This window comes from Strix aluco, chromosome 23 (genome assembly GCF_031877795.1).
Source record: "Strix aluco isolate bStrAlu1 chromosome 23, bStrAlu1.hap1, whole genome shotgun sequence".
In the NCBI taxonomy this organism is placed as follows: Eukaryota; Metazoa; Chordata; class Aves; order Strigiformes; family Strigidae; genus Strix; species Strix aluco.
Window position 1 is genome coordinate 1,462,729 of NC_133953.1, and position 14,997 is coordinate 1,477,725.

The 14,997-nt window shown below is 62.5% G+C and overlaps 2 protein-coding genes across 4 annotated transcripts; both read right to left on the minus strand.

Annotated features, from left to right (window-relative positions):
* Positions 1–375: 375 nt before the first annotated feature.
* Positions 376–6,381, minus strand: SCN2B (sodium voltage-gated channel beta subunit 2). 3 transcript variants are annotated; one of them, XM_074848876.1, is made up of 5 exons: positions 6,184–6,381; positions 4,544–4,662; positions 3,319–3,485; positions 2,695–2,905; positions 376–2,506 (listed from the first exon to the last, which is right to left on the minus strand). In XM_074848876.1, the coding sequence occupies exons 3-5, from the start codon at positions 3,466–3,468 to the stop codon at positions 2,307–2,309; spliced, it is 561 nt and encodes a 186-aa protein (XP_074704977.1). In that variant the 5' UTR covers positions 3,469–3,485; positions 4,544–4,662; positions 6,184–6,381; the 3' UTR covers positions 376–2,306. The 3 variants fall into 3 exon arrangements, with proteins under 3 accessions (XP_074704977.1, XP_074704975.1, XP_074704978.1); XM_074848874.1 differs by having other exon boundaries at positions 4,544–4,692; XM_074848877.1 differs by lacking the exon at positions 4,544–4,662 and having other exon boundaries at positions 6,184–6,268.
* A 1,751-nt stretch (positions 6,382–8,132) lies between these two features.
* JAML (junction adhesion molecule like) lies at positions 8,133–14,609 on the minus strand. Its single transcript, XM_074848911.1, has 9 exons — positions 14,435–14,609; positions 12,134–12,313; positions 10,593–10,756; positions 10,009–10,234; positions 9,752–9,881; positions 9,313–9,373; positions 8,871–8,966; positions 8,485–8,680; positions 8,133–8,301 (listed from the first exon to the last, which is right to left on the minus strand). Exons 2-8 carry the CDS (start codon positions 12,174–12,176, stop codon positions 8,519–8,521), a joined length of 882 nt encoding a protein of 293 aa, XP_074705012.1. The 5' UTR covers positions 12,177–12,313; positions 14,435–14,609; the 3' UTR covers positions 8,133–8,301; positions 8,485–8,518.
* Between the last annotated feature and the right edge of the window lie 388 nt (positions 14,610–14,997).

A 14,997-nucleotide genomic window follows, 5' to 3' on the forward strand; every position in this document is an offset into this window, starting at 1 on the left:
CTGCTGAGCCTCACCTGCCGAGCCCCGGCAGCCACCGTCCCCGGCTCCCCGCGCAGCAGAGGCGGGCAGGCGGCAGGGCGCAGCTCCCTGGCCCCGCAGGGTGTGCGGAGCACCCCTGAAACCTCAGGACTGGTCTCCCACCCCCAGCGCTGCCCTGCCTGCTCCTGGCTCTGCGGCAGCTCCCAGGGACCGAGCGGTGGAAGTCGGGCTGCCCTGGGCCCCTTGGCACCCAGAGCAAACCTGCTGCCGCAGCAGAACCAAGCTCTGGGCACACAGGAGCCTCCTTGTCCCCCTGGACAGGAGGAGCAGAGATGAGGGCCCCTGTCCTGCCCCACCAGCAGGCAGCTGCAGCACAAAAGCACTGAGTGCAAAGTCTGTGTTTTGTTGTTCTTTTGTTCATTTAACTGTACAAAGAGCAATAAAAACATCCTACACTCAGCAGAGTGTTTGGCAAAGGAAACCCATCAGAAGGCGCAAACCCCACACTATAGTTACGACCGATACCAGCCCCTCCTGTGTGGATATAGATATATTTGTAGAGATTCTCTCTGCTGTGTACAGCTATGTACATACAGATGCATTGGCAAGTTGCAATCCAAGGACACTGCATGAAAGAAATGAAAGGCAGATGCAAGACTGGTCATGTGCAACACTCAGAGGCCTTTGGCCGCAAAGTTGCCAGCTCAGTCCCGCACGGAGCCGCGCACAGCCCAGCTTTGAGCAGCAGCGGTCCTGGGGAACTGGCCTCGCGGCCGGCTCCCCACCGGCACTGTACGGGGAAAGGCATCCGGCGTGGAGCTGTGCGGGGGCAGGCGGCCTCAGCCCAGCCCTCCCCAGGCAGGAAAGCCCGCGGGAGAGGGGGAAGCCACGCGGCAGACACGGCGCATTCCTGCTGCAGAGGCGAAGGGGAGCAGCACAGAGCCCAGCGAGGTCGAGCGGGGTGGGGAGGGCACGCGGGGCCAGGGCGGGAAGCAATGGGGGCAGAGCAGGGAGCGCACGGCCATCCCTTCGTCCCCGGGGCCGGACGGCATCGCTGCGGGGACGCGGCAGCGCTGGGTGGCGGGAGGCGCGGCGGAGGTCTCCCTCCTCCCCTGGCAGTGCTGCTCGTGGGTGACACGGGACCCGTGGGCCCCAGGCAGTGCCCCAGGGGCTCCGTGTGCTCCCCCCCTGCCCGCGCATGCAGGGCGGGTGCTGGAGCGTGGACGAGGCTGAGGCAGGCGCAGCGGCACTGCGGGGCCTGTGGCTGGCCGGGCTGGCAGTGCATTGCCGTGGCAGTTACGGATTGTGCAGTGCTCTGCGGGGAGGCTGCAGGAGGCAGCCTCAGCATCGCAGGGTTGCTTGGGAGTGACAGAGCTGGCCTGCCTCCAGGCCCACGGTTGTGCCCAGTCCTTCCCAGCAAGCGCCCAAACACTCCTCTTCCTCCCAACAGCCCTTTGTCCCTGGCAGCTGCACCCCGCTGCTCCCCACCACCTTGGTTTGGCACATCAGCAGAACATTTTCCGTTAGAATTACCCTCCCCAAGAAGGAAACAAGCACAAAAAAGTCAGCCCAGCGCCTTTGGCTGAGATGCTCAGGCCCAAAAATAGCCCAAGAGGCAGAAGGGTACATCCGTTATACACCGGGAGCCATTAGTGGCTCCAAACACCAGCAAAGCTCAGGGACAGCACATGGACCGACGGCGTTTGCCCAGCTGTCAGCTTCTGAGCAGACCGGGACAGTCCCCAAGGAGCACGAACTTCCTGTCGCAGCACCCTCAGCACTGGCACGCAGGACTTGCAAGGAGGAGACGGGCAGCTATCAGGGATCCCTCGGGGACAGAATCCACAGCGGGAGCGCCCCGGGGGTGAGACGTGGCCCTGAGGGCAGCCGGCTTCTGGCCGCTGGCCCCCGCTTTCTCTAGTGGGACAGGGTGCAGACATCCGGGCATGGGGCTGCCCGGCCCCCCTCCTGCAGCCCCTCTGTGCGTAGGGCCCGCGCTCGTCCCCCCTCTCCTGTGCCACCCCAACACGTCCCCGTGGCCGCAGGCCGTGCTCCGGCGCTCGGGATGTGCCTGGCGGGAGCAGGGGACGAGCCGAGCCCAGCGCAGGCTCAGGGGCAGCCTGGAGGCGCTTCAGCCACCCTCCCCAGCCCAGCCCGCTGCGGCCAGGCTCCGGGGACCACCTTCTCGCCGCGCCCTGCTCCAGGCTGCGTTGGGTGTTTAGATGGAAGGAGGGATGCTCTGGGGAGACAGAAATCCTTGCTCTGGGAAGCACATCAAGGGGGTCACACTGTACAGGGGTGAAGGGGGTGGGGTGGGCAGGGGGGCGTTACTTGGTGCCCTCGTCCGGGTTGCCTTCGCCGTCTGTCTTCCCCTCCTCCTCCGTCTTCTGGTCGTCCGTGTTCAGCCTCTGCTGCTTTTTCCGGCGCACACACTTCACCACCATCAGCACCAGGATCACTACGGCCAGGAAGCCACCCACAGAGGCGCCCACGATGACAGCCACTGTGGAGTCGTGCTTGGGGGGCTCTGGGGAGATGGGGCACGGGCTCAGGGCGGGCAGCCCGCGCCTGGGGCAGTGACAGCAGGGCTCGCTCCCACCGCCGGGGAGCAAACCCTGCACACACAACGCGGGGTGGAGGCAGGGCACAGGGCGGAGCAGGGAGCCACCAGCACCCATGGGTGCACGACAGCAGAGGGACCACTCTGCCACTTACCTTGGGTGAGCACCTTCAGGCTGATGCTGGCATGGCCCCGCTGCCGGTCCGGGGGGTTGAGGACATAGCAATTGTAGGTGCCCTCGTCCTCCAGCTGCACGTTTTTGAGGGTGAAGGACACATCATACTTGGTGGGGTTCCCGGTGAACTCCACCCGGTTCCCAAAGCGGTCCAGCTGCTTATTCATGATCTTCATCCGGAACTGCAGGAACTGGGCAGCCCGCGCAGGAGAGGAGGTGAGACAGTGCTGGGCCCCCTGCGCACTCGCCTTCCCCGGCCAGGCATCCCCCTCCCCTGCACGCACGGCCCCGGGCGCACACCCACGCCGCAGGCTTGGCCCCGAGCAGCCCGGGCCCCGCTCAGCTCCAGCCCCCGCAGTGGTCAGGGCCGGGGTCTCCCCGCGGTGTCTCGCCCCCCCTCACACCTGCCTGTCCTGCCACACCAGGGCAGCTCCCTGACCTCTGGCTCTCTACATCGTCGGTGGCCAATGCTCCCTGGGGCGGAGGAGGGCCGGGGAGCAGGAGCACGCGTAAGGAGAAGGCTCGGGACCCCGGGGAACGCACACGACTACTTCACGCTGGTCCCAGGGCCTCTCAGCAGATCCCCAGCCCCGGCGAGACTCACCAGCTCCTCAGAGCAGTTCCTGCACTCCTGGTACGTCCAGTTGAGGGAGAACTGCTTGTTCTCCACCTTGTAGCAGGAGTTGAAGGTGCAGGAGAGCTTCACGGAGGAGCCGTTCAAGGCATTGATGGTGGCAGGAGCCATGACCTCCATGCCCAATCCCGCAGGTGCTGCCACAAGCACGGAGCAAGAGCAGAGAAGCAGAGGAGTTAGAAAGGCGGCAGGAGTAGCCGTCCTGCGGCTGAGCTGGCCATCCACCCCCCACCACCACCGGCTGGCTGCTCAGAGCCCACCCCGGGGCCTGGGGTGGCCTTCCAGGCACATCAACGCACAGACCCCGCTGTGGCCAGCCAGGACCAGGGTTCCCCTGCACAGCAGGGCCAGGGGACAAGGGGGGAGCAGCCCCAGCCCTGGCACCACCCTTGGCCCTGCTCTGCACGGGCTGATGACCCCTCCCTGCCATGCCTGCCCTGATGGTGCCCGCTGCTGAATTCTGCTGACTCCAGGCAAGCCCTGCTCCTTGCGCTTAAACGAGGCTTTCCTGCTGCAGAATCAATTACGCTCTGCGAAGGGCTGAATGCAGCATCAGCATGCAGGGCTCAGCGCCACATCCGCGGAGAAATTTATGGCTGCGCTCATCAGATTTCATTCCCGGCAGAACGCGCCACAGCGGCGAGGGCTGGGATCTGCCAGGGCCGGCCCCGGGGGGCTGCAGGGGGAATGCAGATGCTCCCCGCTCCCAGGGGGGGTCACGCAAGGATTCTCTAGCTGGGAATGACCAGGTCAAGATCTCAGTCACTCCTGGGGGGACAAGGCCAGTCCATGCCCCGGCCTTGCTGTGGCAGAGAAACAGGGGCATTCCCCGGTGCAGCTCGCAGGGCAGGACGGCTCAGGTGGGCCATGGGCAGGGATGAGATGTCTGTGCCCTGCTCCCTCTTCCAATCCTTTCCTGCAGCTCCCCTCATCTGCTGGCTGCCCCAGCAGCACCCCAAACCCAGCGCCTGCATGCAGCATGTTCTCCCCAGCCTGCAAAGGGGAGGGTGCGCATGCTGAGACAGGCTCCTGTGCAGCCAAGTAGCTGCAGACGCTAAGGCTAAGCCCCACGAAGCACAGGGATGGCAAGCCCTGGAAGGACTGCTGGGAAGGACGAGGCTGTAACGGGGGGCTGTGGCACCCCACAGGGCAGGGACAGTGGCCCTGGCAGCAGGTGCTTTTCCGATCACCTCACCTCTCCCCTCTGGCTGCTGCTCTTTGCTCTCAAACCTTCTTCCTGAGGTGCTCTGGAGTCCAGCCCTGTGGCCAAGCTGGATGCATGTCAAGGCTGCTCCGCTGGCTAATCCACGCCGTCTGCAAGCAGGGCAGGAAAGGGGCCAGGCTCTGCAGCCAAGGAAAAGAGGCTTTTCCAAGTTGCAGATATGGCTGCTTCGAGCCACAGGTCTTGCTGCGAGGTGTGAACCAGCAGCATCCTGAAGCCAGCGCTCTGGAGGCAGAGGGGTGCCCTCCAGGTACAGCCAAGCTGCGGGAGGTGCCGAGCGGCCGTGCTGAGCACCCTCCGTCCAGCCCCCGCACAGGGAGGGCTCCTCACAGGGTGCTGGGAGGCAGGGGTGGGGAGAGCTGGCACCTGGGGACAAGTCACAGCACCCAGGGAAGGCAGAAGTGTCCACGCCCAAGCCGGTGTCCCAGCCTTGCTGCCCTGTCGCAGCCCACCCCGTTAGATGCTTTCCAGAAAACCTGGCAGGGGTGGGAGCGGAGAGCTGGGAGCCTGTCTGTCCCAGGAGAGCCCTTCAGAGACCCAGCCCAGCGGGCCTGGTCGCAGGGCTCCCTGCACAGAGGCACTGGCTTGAGTGCCCGGCGGCCCTCGCGCGACTCCCTCCCTGGCTGTGGTTGGGTGGCGTGGCTTTGGGTCCTGGGGGTGCCCCGGGGCTCTGCAGAGGGCTGGGGTGGCACCAGGAGCTCCCCCAGGCTCTGCAGCGATGGGGCAGCCCTGGGCAGGACCCTACGGCAGCCAGCGCGCCACAGGCACGTGTCCCGGGAGCACCTACGCGCGCAGGGCCAGGCTCTGCCCTGCCCCGGGCACCCAGCGCCGGGAGACAGCAGAGGTGGGGAAAGAAACTGCTAAAGCCCCTGGGCCCCACCGGCCAGGCTGCGTCCTTCGGAGCTGCGCACACTCCCCAACGCTGTCACACGACACCCGGGGCTCGGGAGGTGACGTTACACGCAGCCCCTACGGCGGAGCAGGTCGGGCTTTTTGACCTCCGTTTCCCGGCCTCTCTCCTCAGCAAGGGCAACCCACCAGGAGCCCTGGGACAGCGGGCACAGCGCTTCGGAGAGGCGATGCCTCCCTGTTCCCAATCAATACAGCCCCAAACGTGCTGACACGCGGCTGCGGGGCAGGGCAGAAATGCGGAGACCACAGTGCCCCCCCCGCCCCATGCAGCACCCGCCGCCCCAGCAGCCACAAGCCAAAGGCCAGTCGCCAGCCACCCGCAGCCACCAGCCACCGCCTGCCCAGCGAGGCAAAGCCAGAGCAGCCCCTCTCCCCACTGCAGCCCCCCCCTCCCCGCCGGCATGCGGGCAGAGCCTGGGCAGCAGGACGCGCAGCGTTCCCGGGACAAGAGCCCGTTGCAGTGTGTGTCCCCCCCGCCCTGCCGGAGAGCGGGTCACCCCGGCCGGCGGGTCTGGGCAGGGTGCGCTGGGGACCAGCTCCGTCCCTGTCCCCGCAGCATCCCTCGCCGCTGCTTCCCCGGCCACAGGAGGGGCTTCTCGGGGCTGACGTGGCGAGGGGGCTCCTGGCCGGGAGGGGGTTTCTCGCCAGGCGGGGGGCGCCGGGGCAGCCGCGTGCATGCAGGGGCTCAGGGCGGCACTTACCCAGCGAGAGGAGCAAGCTGAGGCCAGTGAGGAGCAAGGTGGGCTGCGGGAGCCAAGCTTCCGGGCTCATTGTGAAGGAATTTTGTGTGTGCAGAGGACCTGGTGTCGGTGGGGGTGGTGGTGGTTTGGTTTTTGCGAACGCCCGGGTTATTTGCAGGTGACACACGACATTAGAGCGCTCCACTTCCACAGCCCAAGATGGCTGCGGAGCGGGGGGGACCGCAGGGGCCGCTAAATGCTATGGTTGGCGGATTTCGGCAGGGGAAGCGGGAGGGCAGAAAAATTTTCCCCTGAACAGACGGCGAAGGCTGCGGCTCCGCGCTGCGGGGTCTGTGGTGGAGCGGCTCCTGCAGCGGGGCTGAGCCCAGGCCGGGGGCAGCGGGCTTCTGCCGGGGTCCCCTCTGCCCCTGGAACTCGCTGCTGGAGCAAACAGCACTCAGGGTTTCTCTTCCCCGCAGAGGCCAGGAGCCCAGGGATGTGGCCTGACTCTGAGGGCTCCCGTGGCCCCTGCAGCCCCCTGATTTCAGGGGCGGCATGCAGCCGTGCCACCCCTGCCCTGTTGGAGCCTGCCCACCCAGCCCCGCTCACACCCTTCACAGCAGCAGCTCCCACTCTTGAGGGCCTGGGAACATCAGAAATGCCCTCCTGAAGCCGGGGAGGGAGCGGAGGGACTGCTCAGGCCTGGGAAGGGCAGAGGGTCCCGAGGAGGCAGCTGGCACAGCAGCCCGGCCAGCGGGCCCGGGAGGAGGCATGGCCACGGGCAGGCAGCCTGCAGCAGGCAGAATGGCTGCCGGTGCGCCTGCCTGCACCCGTGTGGATGTGAGGGCAGCCCCGTCACTTCCCAGGGGTGCCAGACTCCACCAGCCCCTTTCCCCTTCCCCAGCAGCATGCTATCCCCAGCGCTCGGGACATGGGAGCTCTGCCCAGCAGTAACTGGGCTGGAGAAGGTCTTTGGTCCCCTTCACAGCATTGGCCAAGGAAGCATCTGGGCCGTGGACTCAGCCTGGATTCAGGCTGCACAGACCGGTGCAGGAAGGAGGCAACACGTTAGCTCATGGAGACCAGGCGGCCTGTGGCAGCAGCCGCTCAGCAGTTCTGGTGCTGCTGGACGCAGCACAGGGGGTCTGCTGGGGCAGTGGCAACGAGGAGAAACACGAGGGGTGCCCCGGACCGGAGCACATTTCCACTCCTATGCACCAGAGTCCCCGGTGGGGAGGCAGGAGGGATGCAGAGGTGCTCTGCCCCCCAACCAGCTCCAGGAAGGGCCCTGGGGCGGCCAGGAGAGAAGTGCCGGGGGGCAATCCGCTTAGCAAACACACTGCACGCACAGCACAGTTCTCCAGCCACGCTGGGCAGGCAGAGCATGCTCCGCTCAGCTGGCCAGGGTCCTACAACCCCGCCAAAGCAGCAGAGGTCAGACGTAACCCCCAGACCCCCCAAAACCAGCTCTGGATCCGATTCCTCCTGCCATCCCACTACTTGGCTTCATCCAGAAAAAGAGAGTGGGGTGTCAACGTGAAACCAAGGACTGCGGCCCGGAGCAGCCTGCTGCAGTGTCGGTCTGGCAGCGCTGGGGGGGGGCGGCCCCCCGCCTCTTGCCGGGGGTCACAGGGCTGTAGGTGGTGTGGGAGCGGGGCCAGCACACCCCGAGGGGCCCCCGGCCCGCGGGTAGGGTGCACGGGCTCACCCCCAGCAAGCAGCCGGTGCGTGGGACACGTGTGAGCGCACACATGTGGGGGGACCCCGCTGCCCTCCCGAGACTGGGCAGCAAAGGGGGGGTCCCGCCTGCTGCAAGGGGACCCCCCCTTCACCACCCACTGGGGCCAGCGCGGGGGCCGTGTGCCGGGCCACACGAGGGTGCTGGGGCTCCCAGGGCCTGGGCCAGGTGGGTTTGGGCACCCTCGGCCATCACACGCTTAAGCAGGAGGTAAAAGGCAGGCGGGGACAGGGAAGGTTCCCTGAGTTTTATTCTCTTTAGAAGATAGCCCTGGCCCGCCTGCACGGCTCCCGCTGCATCTCCCCCTTCCTCCCGCGGCCAGGCTCTCCTCGGAGATCGTCCTCGCAGGACCTGGAGCTGCACGGACCAGGATCAAAGCTGGAACGGGGAGGCTGTGCCCCCTCCAGAGACCAGGACACAAGAGTCAGTCTCCCCTGGGCCCGTGGCTGACAGCCAGGGTGGGACGTGCCCCTGCAGCGGCTCTCAGAGGGAGCACGCCGTGAAGCGACACCGTTTCTCAGAGGAAGGGCTGACGGCCGCAGCGTGCTGGCCTGCCCCAAGGAACAAAGCTCTCGTGCACACACCTGCTGGCAAAGGGGCTTCCAGCCCCCAGCACGGCTATTTCTCGCCCTCTGGAGCCCAGGGATGTGCCGCCTCTGGTCTGCTGCAGGGCTCCTCGCTTCCTCCATCAGCCTGTCTCCCCTCTCCCATCCATTCTGCCGGGATCACCCTCTTGGCCAGCTCCACGTAGATGCCGTTCTCCCGGAAGGGAGAGGGGTGCTGCAAGGAGCAAGAGACGGGGCGTGAGTCCCGCCGCAGGTATCGGGGCCCACTTGGAGTGGGCAGGAGGCAAGGGATGGTGCTGTCTGGCGTGGGGAGCGGGACGTGATGGGGGGGGGTCACAGCAGCCCTACGGCTGCACGCCCTGCCCACGCCTGCCACAGCGCGAGGCAGCCGCTCCCCTCCTCACCATGGTCATGTAGGTCTCCTCAGCTCTCCTCTTCTTCCCTGCACCCTGTTCGGCCTTGGGAACCTCGGCTCCAGGGATCGAGGAGTAAAGTGCTTCCTATGAGGGGGAGACCAGGACACTTGGAACCGAGCAGTCCCCAAATAGAGGAGGGCTGCCTGACCTCAGTCACACGACTGGCACCGCGAGCCGCAGCCACGGCTGGCAGCAAACGGCACCTCACGCTTGGCCAGGGTGGGGTCCCCTCCCTCGGTGTCCCCAGCCCTGTGCCCATACGCCCCATGTCAGCTGGCCACGCGAGGGCCCGGTGCACACAGGCGTGGGTGCTCTGCAGCCCTGCACGCCCCATCCCTCCCCTCCTCCCTCTCTTCAGGTCCCGCAGGTTGTGGCAGCGTCCCAGGGCAGGGCAGACACACGCTCCCCTCCACTCAGCCTCAGCTCTCACCTCTGCTTTGTTCTTGCTGTCGCCGTTTCCAGTCCTCTCCAGGGCCGTGTTGGCTGCAGACCTTGAGGGAAGGCAACAGTGGTGTCATCTCCTGCAAGAAGCATCGCCTGCTCCTCCTGTCCCTGCCCGCCCTCTCCTGGGACACAGGGATCCCTTCGCCACATGCCTCGGCCGGGCCGTCCCCGCCACAGGCACGCTGGGAGCCCAGGAGGTTTGGGAGCGAAGCGGGGTCTGGCCAGGGCAGCACGACAGCAGAGGGCAGCAGGAACATGCACCCGGCTGCGGGCAGCGGCGTTCCTGGGCTGACGAACGCTCTGGCTCCCGCAGCTCCAACCCTGCTTGGGGCACGTCAGGCTGGCACTTGGCAGGGAGAGCAGTGCAGGAAGGCTGCAAGGAGGTGCTTTGCTCAGCCCCATAAACCCACAGCTAGCCTTGGTACCTCTTCCTCAGGCTGAGCCCGGCCAGGAAAGCCAGCACAACGGCCACGCAGCCACAGCCCACAGCCACAGGCCAAAGCCCAGAGTCTCCCGGGGCTGCAGGGTCCTGGGCGCCCGCTGCTCCTCGTCCTGCTGGGGAGACACCAAGGCAGGGGATGGGACACACAAGGACCCCAGTCCTAATCCAAGAGCCTCTGCAGCCCCTCTGCATGGGACCGAGCAGGGTGACGGGAGATGGGAGCCATCACGGGGCACCTACCTCTCTGTCCCGTGGGGCTGACGTGCAGCACCGTGTGGTTCTTGAAGATGCTGCTGCGCTGGAGCAGCCGGATCTCACACACGTACGTGCCGCTGTCGTTCACCCGCACGTCCTGCAGCTGGATAGAGCCGTCCCAGCGGGACGTGTCCCCCTGCCACTGCGCCCGGTCCCGGAAACGGCCCACAGGGATGCTACGGTTGCTGTAGTAATAAAACACCATCTCCTCCTGCCAGGGCACAGACAGCATCAGGTGAAAGGAGCCCAGCGAAGGGCACTGTCCCACGTGCCTTCCCTGCTCTAGAGCCCTCAGATCCGCGCTCTCTCCCTCTCCCTGTGGAGCGCTCGCCACGCACGAGAGCTCAGCTCACTCCCACACTCTCTTGGAAAGCCCCAGGACGCAGCACCCAGCGCCGTGGTTCCCCTGCGGTGCGGGATCACGGGGAGCGGTGGAGGTCCCCGCCGCCCCACGGGGGAACCTTCCTCCTCTCAGGAGCCTCCTGAGAACAGCAAGGCTGCCCCGCTCACCCTCCCCAGACGCCTGCCCCCCGCACCGCTCCACCGCCCATCCCCTGGTCCCGACCAACCTCCGGCGTGCCGGCTCCTGCTACGCGCATCCAGTCCACTTTGGCCATCGTCCAGCCCTTGGCCACTGGGTCTAGGAAGAGGCACTGCAGCAGGACAGAGTCCCCAGCGCTGGCCCGAAGCTGAGGCTCCGTGAACACCCAGCCAGCCCACCCGCTGCATCGCTCTGCCAGGGACAAGGACAGCAGGATGAGTCCAGGGAGGACAGTCAGATGCAGCCTGCCTGTCCCCATAGGTATCTCCTCTCCAGATAAGCCTGGGGCTAATGGCACTGACCAGTCCAGAGCGCAATGGGGAGGCCCTGCTCCCTGTGCAGGCAAAGCCTCTCCCTGACCCCTGCTTTTGGCGTGCCTGGGATGCGGGGCAGCACATCCTCCCAGCCGCCAGACCAAGGGCTGCTGCACTCGCTGAACAAGCCACGCAGAAGGCAAGTGGGGAAGGACAACCCCAGCCCTCTGCGTCGCCCAGCCAAAGCCAGCAGCTCCTGCAGGCTTGTTCCTGTGAGTCACTGGCCAGGAGAACCAGTGCCACTCTCATCTACACCAGGCCAGGGGCAATTCAACCGCTTCACACGAATTTCAGTTCCTCTTTCACAACCTGCCCATTTGGCTTCCTTACCCCTTGCTCACAGGCTCCTGACCTGGGCTGGGACCTGTCTGCCCACAGAAATACTGCTTAGGGTTTCTAGAGAAGCTGAACAGTGGGGAAAAAAAAACAAACCAGAGGCACATCAAAGAGCACAGAGCTGACAGAACCGGCATGAAGCAGCTGCCGACACGGTGGGCCGCAAAGCATGTGGCAGGAAGGGGAAACAAGTGGGGCAGAAAATGTCCCTGGAGCTTGTCAAGAAAAGCCCTGCACGCCCGAGTCTGCACCGGCAAAACCCGGCAAGAAGAGCAGCTGAGGCTCTGGCACTTGTTTGTCGAGAACTAGGCGAGCTGATTCAGCGGGGAGCTGCTCGGACAGGTAGGCTCTTCCCGGTATCTTAGCCACTCTGCTCGCTCTGTCCACAAGCCACTGAGGGCTGGGCCCTGGCAAAGCACCAAGTACTTGTCTGATGCCCTGTAAATAATAAATGCAAAATGCTCCAGCTTCCCAAACAGGTTCCTTTTGGTCTCGACCAGCTGGGGAGCTGAAAATGCCAACTATTTGCCAGTGGAGAAGACCAAGGGAGCCAGTTGCCTTGAGCCGAGCCAAAAATCAGTACCTTGGAAACCTTTCACTGTATTTAGATTTGGCAAAGCAGATCTGCTTCTGTTGAAGCCTTGGAGCCTGGCAGAGTAAGCACAGGGCTCCGTCCAGGGATGCCGGCGCACTGTGAGGCCTGTCTGTATGTGAGCTCTGCGGGAGGGGAGCAGGCAGCACCCAGAGAGCAGCGGAGTTCCTGGTACCCAGCAGCCCCCCTACTGCTGCCAGCTCCGTGCGCCTGTGGGACCCCAAGGGCTTCTCACCCCAGGAAGAGAGGAACCGATGGGTCTTTCAGCAGAGGCAGAGGGGGAAGCAGGCAAGGTAAGTAAAACCACCAGAATGACTTACAGCTTACCCAGCCATGTCAGCACCAGAGTCAGGCTCAGCAACACCACCATCTTATTCCACCAACGACTTGCAACCGAACTGAAACCCCGGGGCAGAAAAAGACTCCCTTCAGTTCTTCAGAGGGGAACACGATCTTTGCTGCCTGGATGTTCAGCCTCTCAAGTCAGCCACTATCCCAGCTGGGAGCCTGAAACTCAGTGAAGCACAGATGTCAGCTACGTCTGGTGTGAGGTCGAGTCTCTAGCATCTGAACTGAGCTGTTCATAGATGTTAACTCTGCTCAGAGAGTTTTTCTACTACATACTCAGAGAAGTTTGGTCCTAAGAACACTGACCCCTTACTCTAGAAAGAACCCCCTTGCTCCAGCGTGCTGCATACGGCGAGAACTTCTGCTGGAACGCTTCAGGGTCTGGCCAGACAGGGTCACGTGTGCTCACTGTGACCTGCTGCACATCTCTCAAAACAAAGCCGGACTGCAGACATACCCTGCAGCCCGAGGAAGGACGGGCTGGCATCATCAGGAATACGCCAGCCAGCGCTCACACGTGGATCACAGCAAGGCAAAAGTCAGTACCCTGCTTGCTGCGTCTTTGCTCCATGACTCAAAGCTATGCCCGTTCAAAAGTGATAAACAGATTTAAGGGCAAAAAATTACTGAGAGAAGCCCTCCCGCTTGGAGAACCTGCACATTACAGTTGAATTTGGGGCTGCCATTACCAGCACACATTTTCCAATACGTGCATTTTTGCTGCAGAAAGACAACCAGAGCTGAATCATCTCTGAAGTCTTGCTAGCTTCTCTCATTTTTCTCCACTGTGCAAGTCAGAGGATCTTTAGACCAGCTTCAGTAAGGCTTGGGAGAGGAAAAAGTCCCAGATATTTCTCCCCAAGGAACAGCCATGAAAGGAGTTAAGAGTAATTATGTAAGAGAAACATCTGCCGTTATTCCCATCACTCTCAGAGATCCACGGTTCCCTTCAGCGCTGTGGAGCAGAAAGCCACAGCGACAGATCTGTGGTCCTGGGATACCACGTGTCCCAGGGCAGCACCCACGTCCTTGGCACTCCATGCAGAACCCATGGTGACGATCACACCAGGCACCAAGGGCAGCAGGAGGCGAGGGGGACGTGCCAGCTCCGGCAGGAACAGCTACTGCAGCTCCGCAGAGCACGAGCAGGGAGCGGGCGAGGCCTCCTCCCCACCACTGCTCGTCCCCTAAGAAAACTTCCATCGCTTTACATGGCCAGACATGTTTGCTAATACCTTTTTCTTTCCAAATGCATTTTTCTCAGGAAAGGAAGCTCAGAAACACCCTGAGACAGGCTCAGACAGGGATTCCAGGCCCAGAGTTAGCTGCTGGGGGACCCATGAGTCTGTTCTAGGCTGAGAGACAGTCACTACAGCTTTCTTGCCTACAGTCAGTGATGTAAAACCACCTCTGCCCTTCACTGTCCTCCCCCATTCTACAGACAAAATCCTGAAAAGTGGCAGCAAGCCTTCTGGAATGCTCTCAAATCTGCCTTTCAAAAAACATGACGCGTTTGGGAGTTGGGTTTTTTGGAGGTGGAGGGGAGAGCCGTGTGGTTTGACTGCACTGTTTGCAGCTCTGCCGTGACACACTTTGCTGTACAACCTGCGCTTGTGCACACACGACCTACAAACACACCAAAATTCACGCTCAGCTCCAAAGCTCTCAGCTGGTGCAGCACATCTCAGTGCAGCAGGCCAATGCATCCTACTTTCTAGCTATACTGTCAAAAGCCGTAGAACTCAAGCAGAGCTACACCCTCCCACGACCACCCCCATGCAGGACTCAAAATAGGAGCCAGCTTAAAAAAATAAAAAGGTCCTCAGCACACAGAAGCCTGTGTACTGGGATATCTACACTCAGAACTTCAGAAGCGCTCCGTAGCTGAGCTACTGAGGCTCTGGTCTTTATTTGCCATCAAATCCTTCCGGATATATTACCCTGTTTTTCAAAGTTCTGGCCCTGTCTGGGAACACAATTTTGCAGGGTCTCCCTCTGCAACGCACACCAGCAAGTGGGTGCTGTGCGTGCAGCAGCTGTAGACGGGTGCTCACCCAGGCTGTTACGTGTATTACGGTGCTGACATATCCAAATCCTTCCCCAGGATAACTGCCATTACTAAACAGATTGGGAAAAAAATACATAGATACCGTACTGCCTTCACCTTTTCCTACTTTTGCACATGGTATCTGAATCCTCAGCGTCTCTATGTTTCCCTAGTTCTTTTTGCAGGAGAAGCGAACAAAAAAAAAATGAAAATATTATGGCAAAAATACTCACCTAGTGTGGCTTGGGGCAGTCAACTTGTCTCTTGCACAAAGGGTTCTTCAGTGACTAATTCGGAGTAACTGAAAGAAGCAGTTGCTAAATCCTCTTGAGGTTGTACATGCAAGACATTTGTCTTACTTACCAGTCTTTGGTTTTGAGTCTCTTATTTCAGATTCAGTTTGGTGGTCACTTTCAACTTGCAAGAGGAAGTGAAGAGCTAGACTGAGGTACTGACACATCACAGCGCAGAAGGGACTGTCACGGAGAGGTAAGGACTAGAGCTGCGTATGCCTGCGAGCAGATGATGGGTGTGCAGCTTCATAAGGAGACGGACACTTCACAGGTCCAAGACGTGGCTCAGTCCCAGTCCTTCCATCGGGGCAGACTGATCTGATCAGTCACTGTGTGAGAAGTCAGAACAGAGGGATTCTTGGTGAGCAACTCTTTGGCAGCTGGTGCTCCCTCCTGGTTTATTTTCGGGACCAGAGCTGGTTAAAGAACCACCTCTCCTGCAGACCGGATCTTGTCCCGACGAGGTACCAGCAGCAAGCGACACCGAGTGCCTGTGCTGAGCC

Excerpts from the sequence above, each read along its gene's own strand:
- SCN2B (XM_074848877.1), bottom strand. The coding sequence starts at position 6,253 with ATGAGCCCGGAAGCTTGGCTCCCGCAGCCCACCTTGCTCCTCACTGGC. Across the intron at positions 3,486-6,183 it reads CAGCTTGCTCCTCTCGCTGG|CACCTGCGGGATTGGGCATG; the intron begins GTAAGTGCCGCC and ends TGCTTGTGGCAG. Across the intron at positions 2,507-2,694 it reads CCTGAAGGTGCTCACCCAAG|AGCCCCCCAAGCACGACTCC; the intron begins GTAAGTGGCAGA and ends CCATCTCCCCAG.
- JAML (XM_074848911.1), bottom strand. The coding sequence starts at position 12,176 with ATGGTGGTGTTGCTGAGCCTGACTCTGGTGCTGACATGGCTGG. Across the intron at positions 10,757-12,133 it reads TCTGGTGCTGACATGGCTGG|AGCGATGCAGCGGGTGGGCT; the intron begins GTAAGCTGTAAG and ends TGTCCCTGGCAG. Across the intron at positions 10,235-10,592 it reads CAGGAGCCGGCACGCCGGAG|GAGGAGATGGTGTTTTATTA; the intron begins GTTGGTCGGGAC and ends GTGCCCTGGCAG.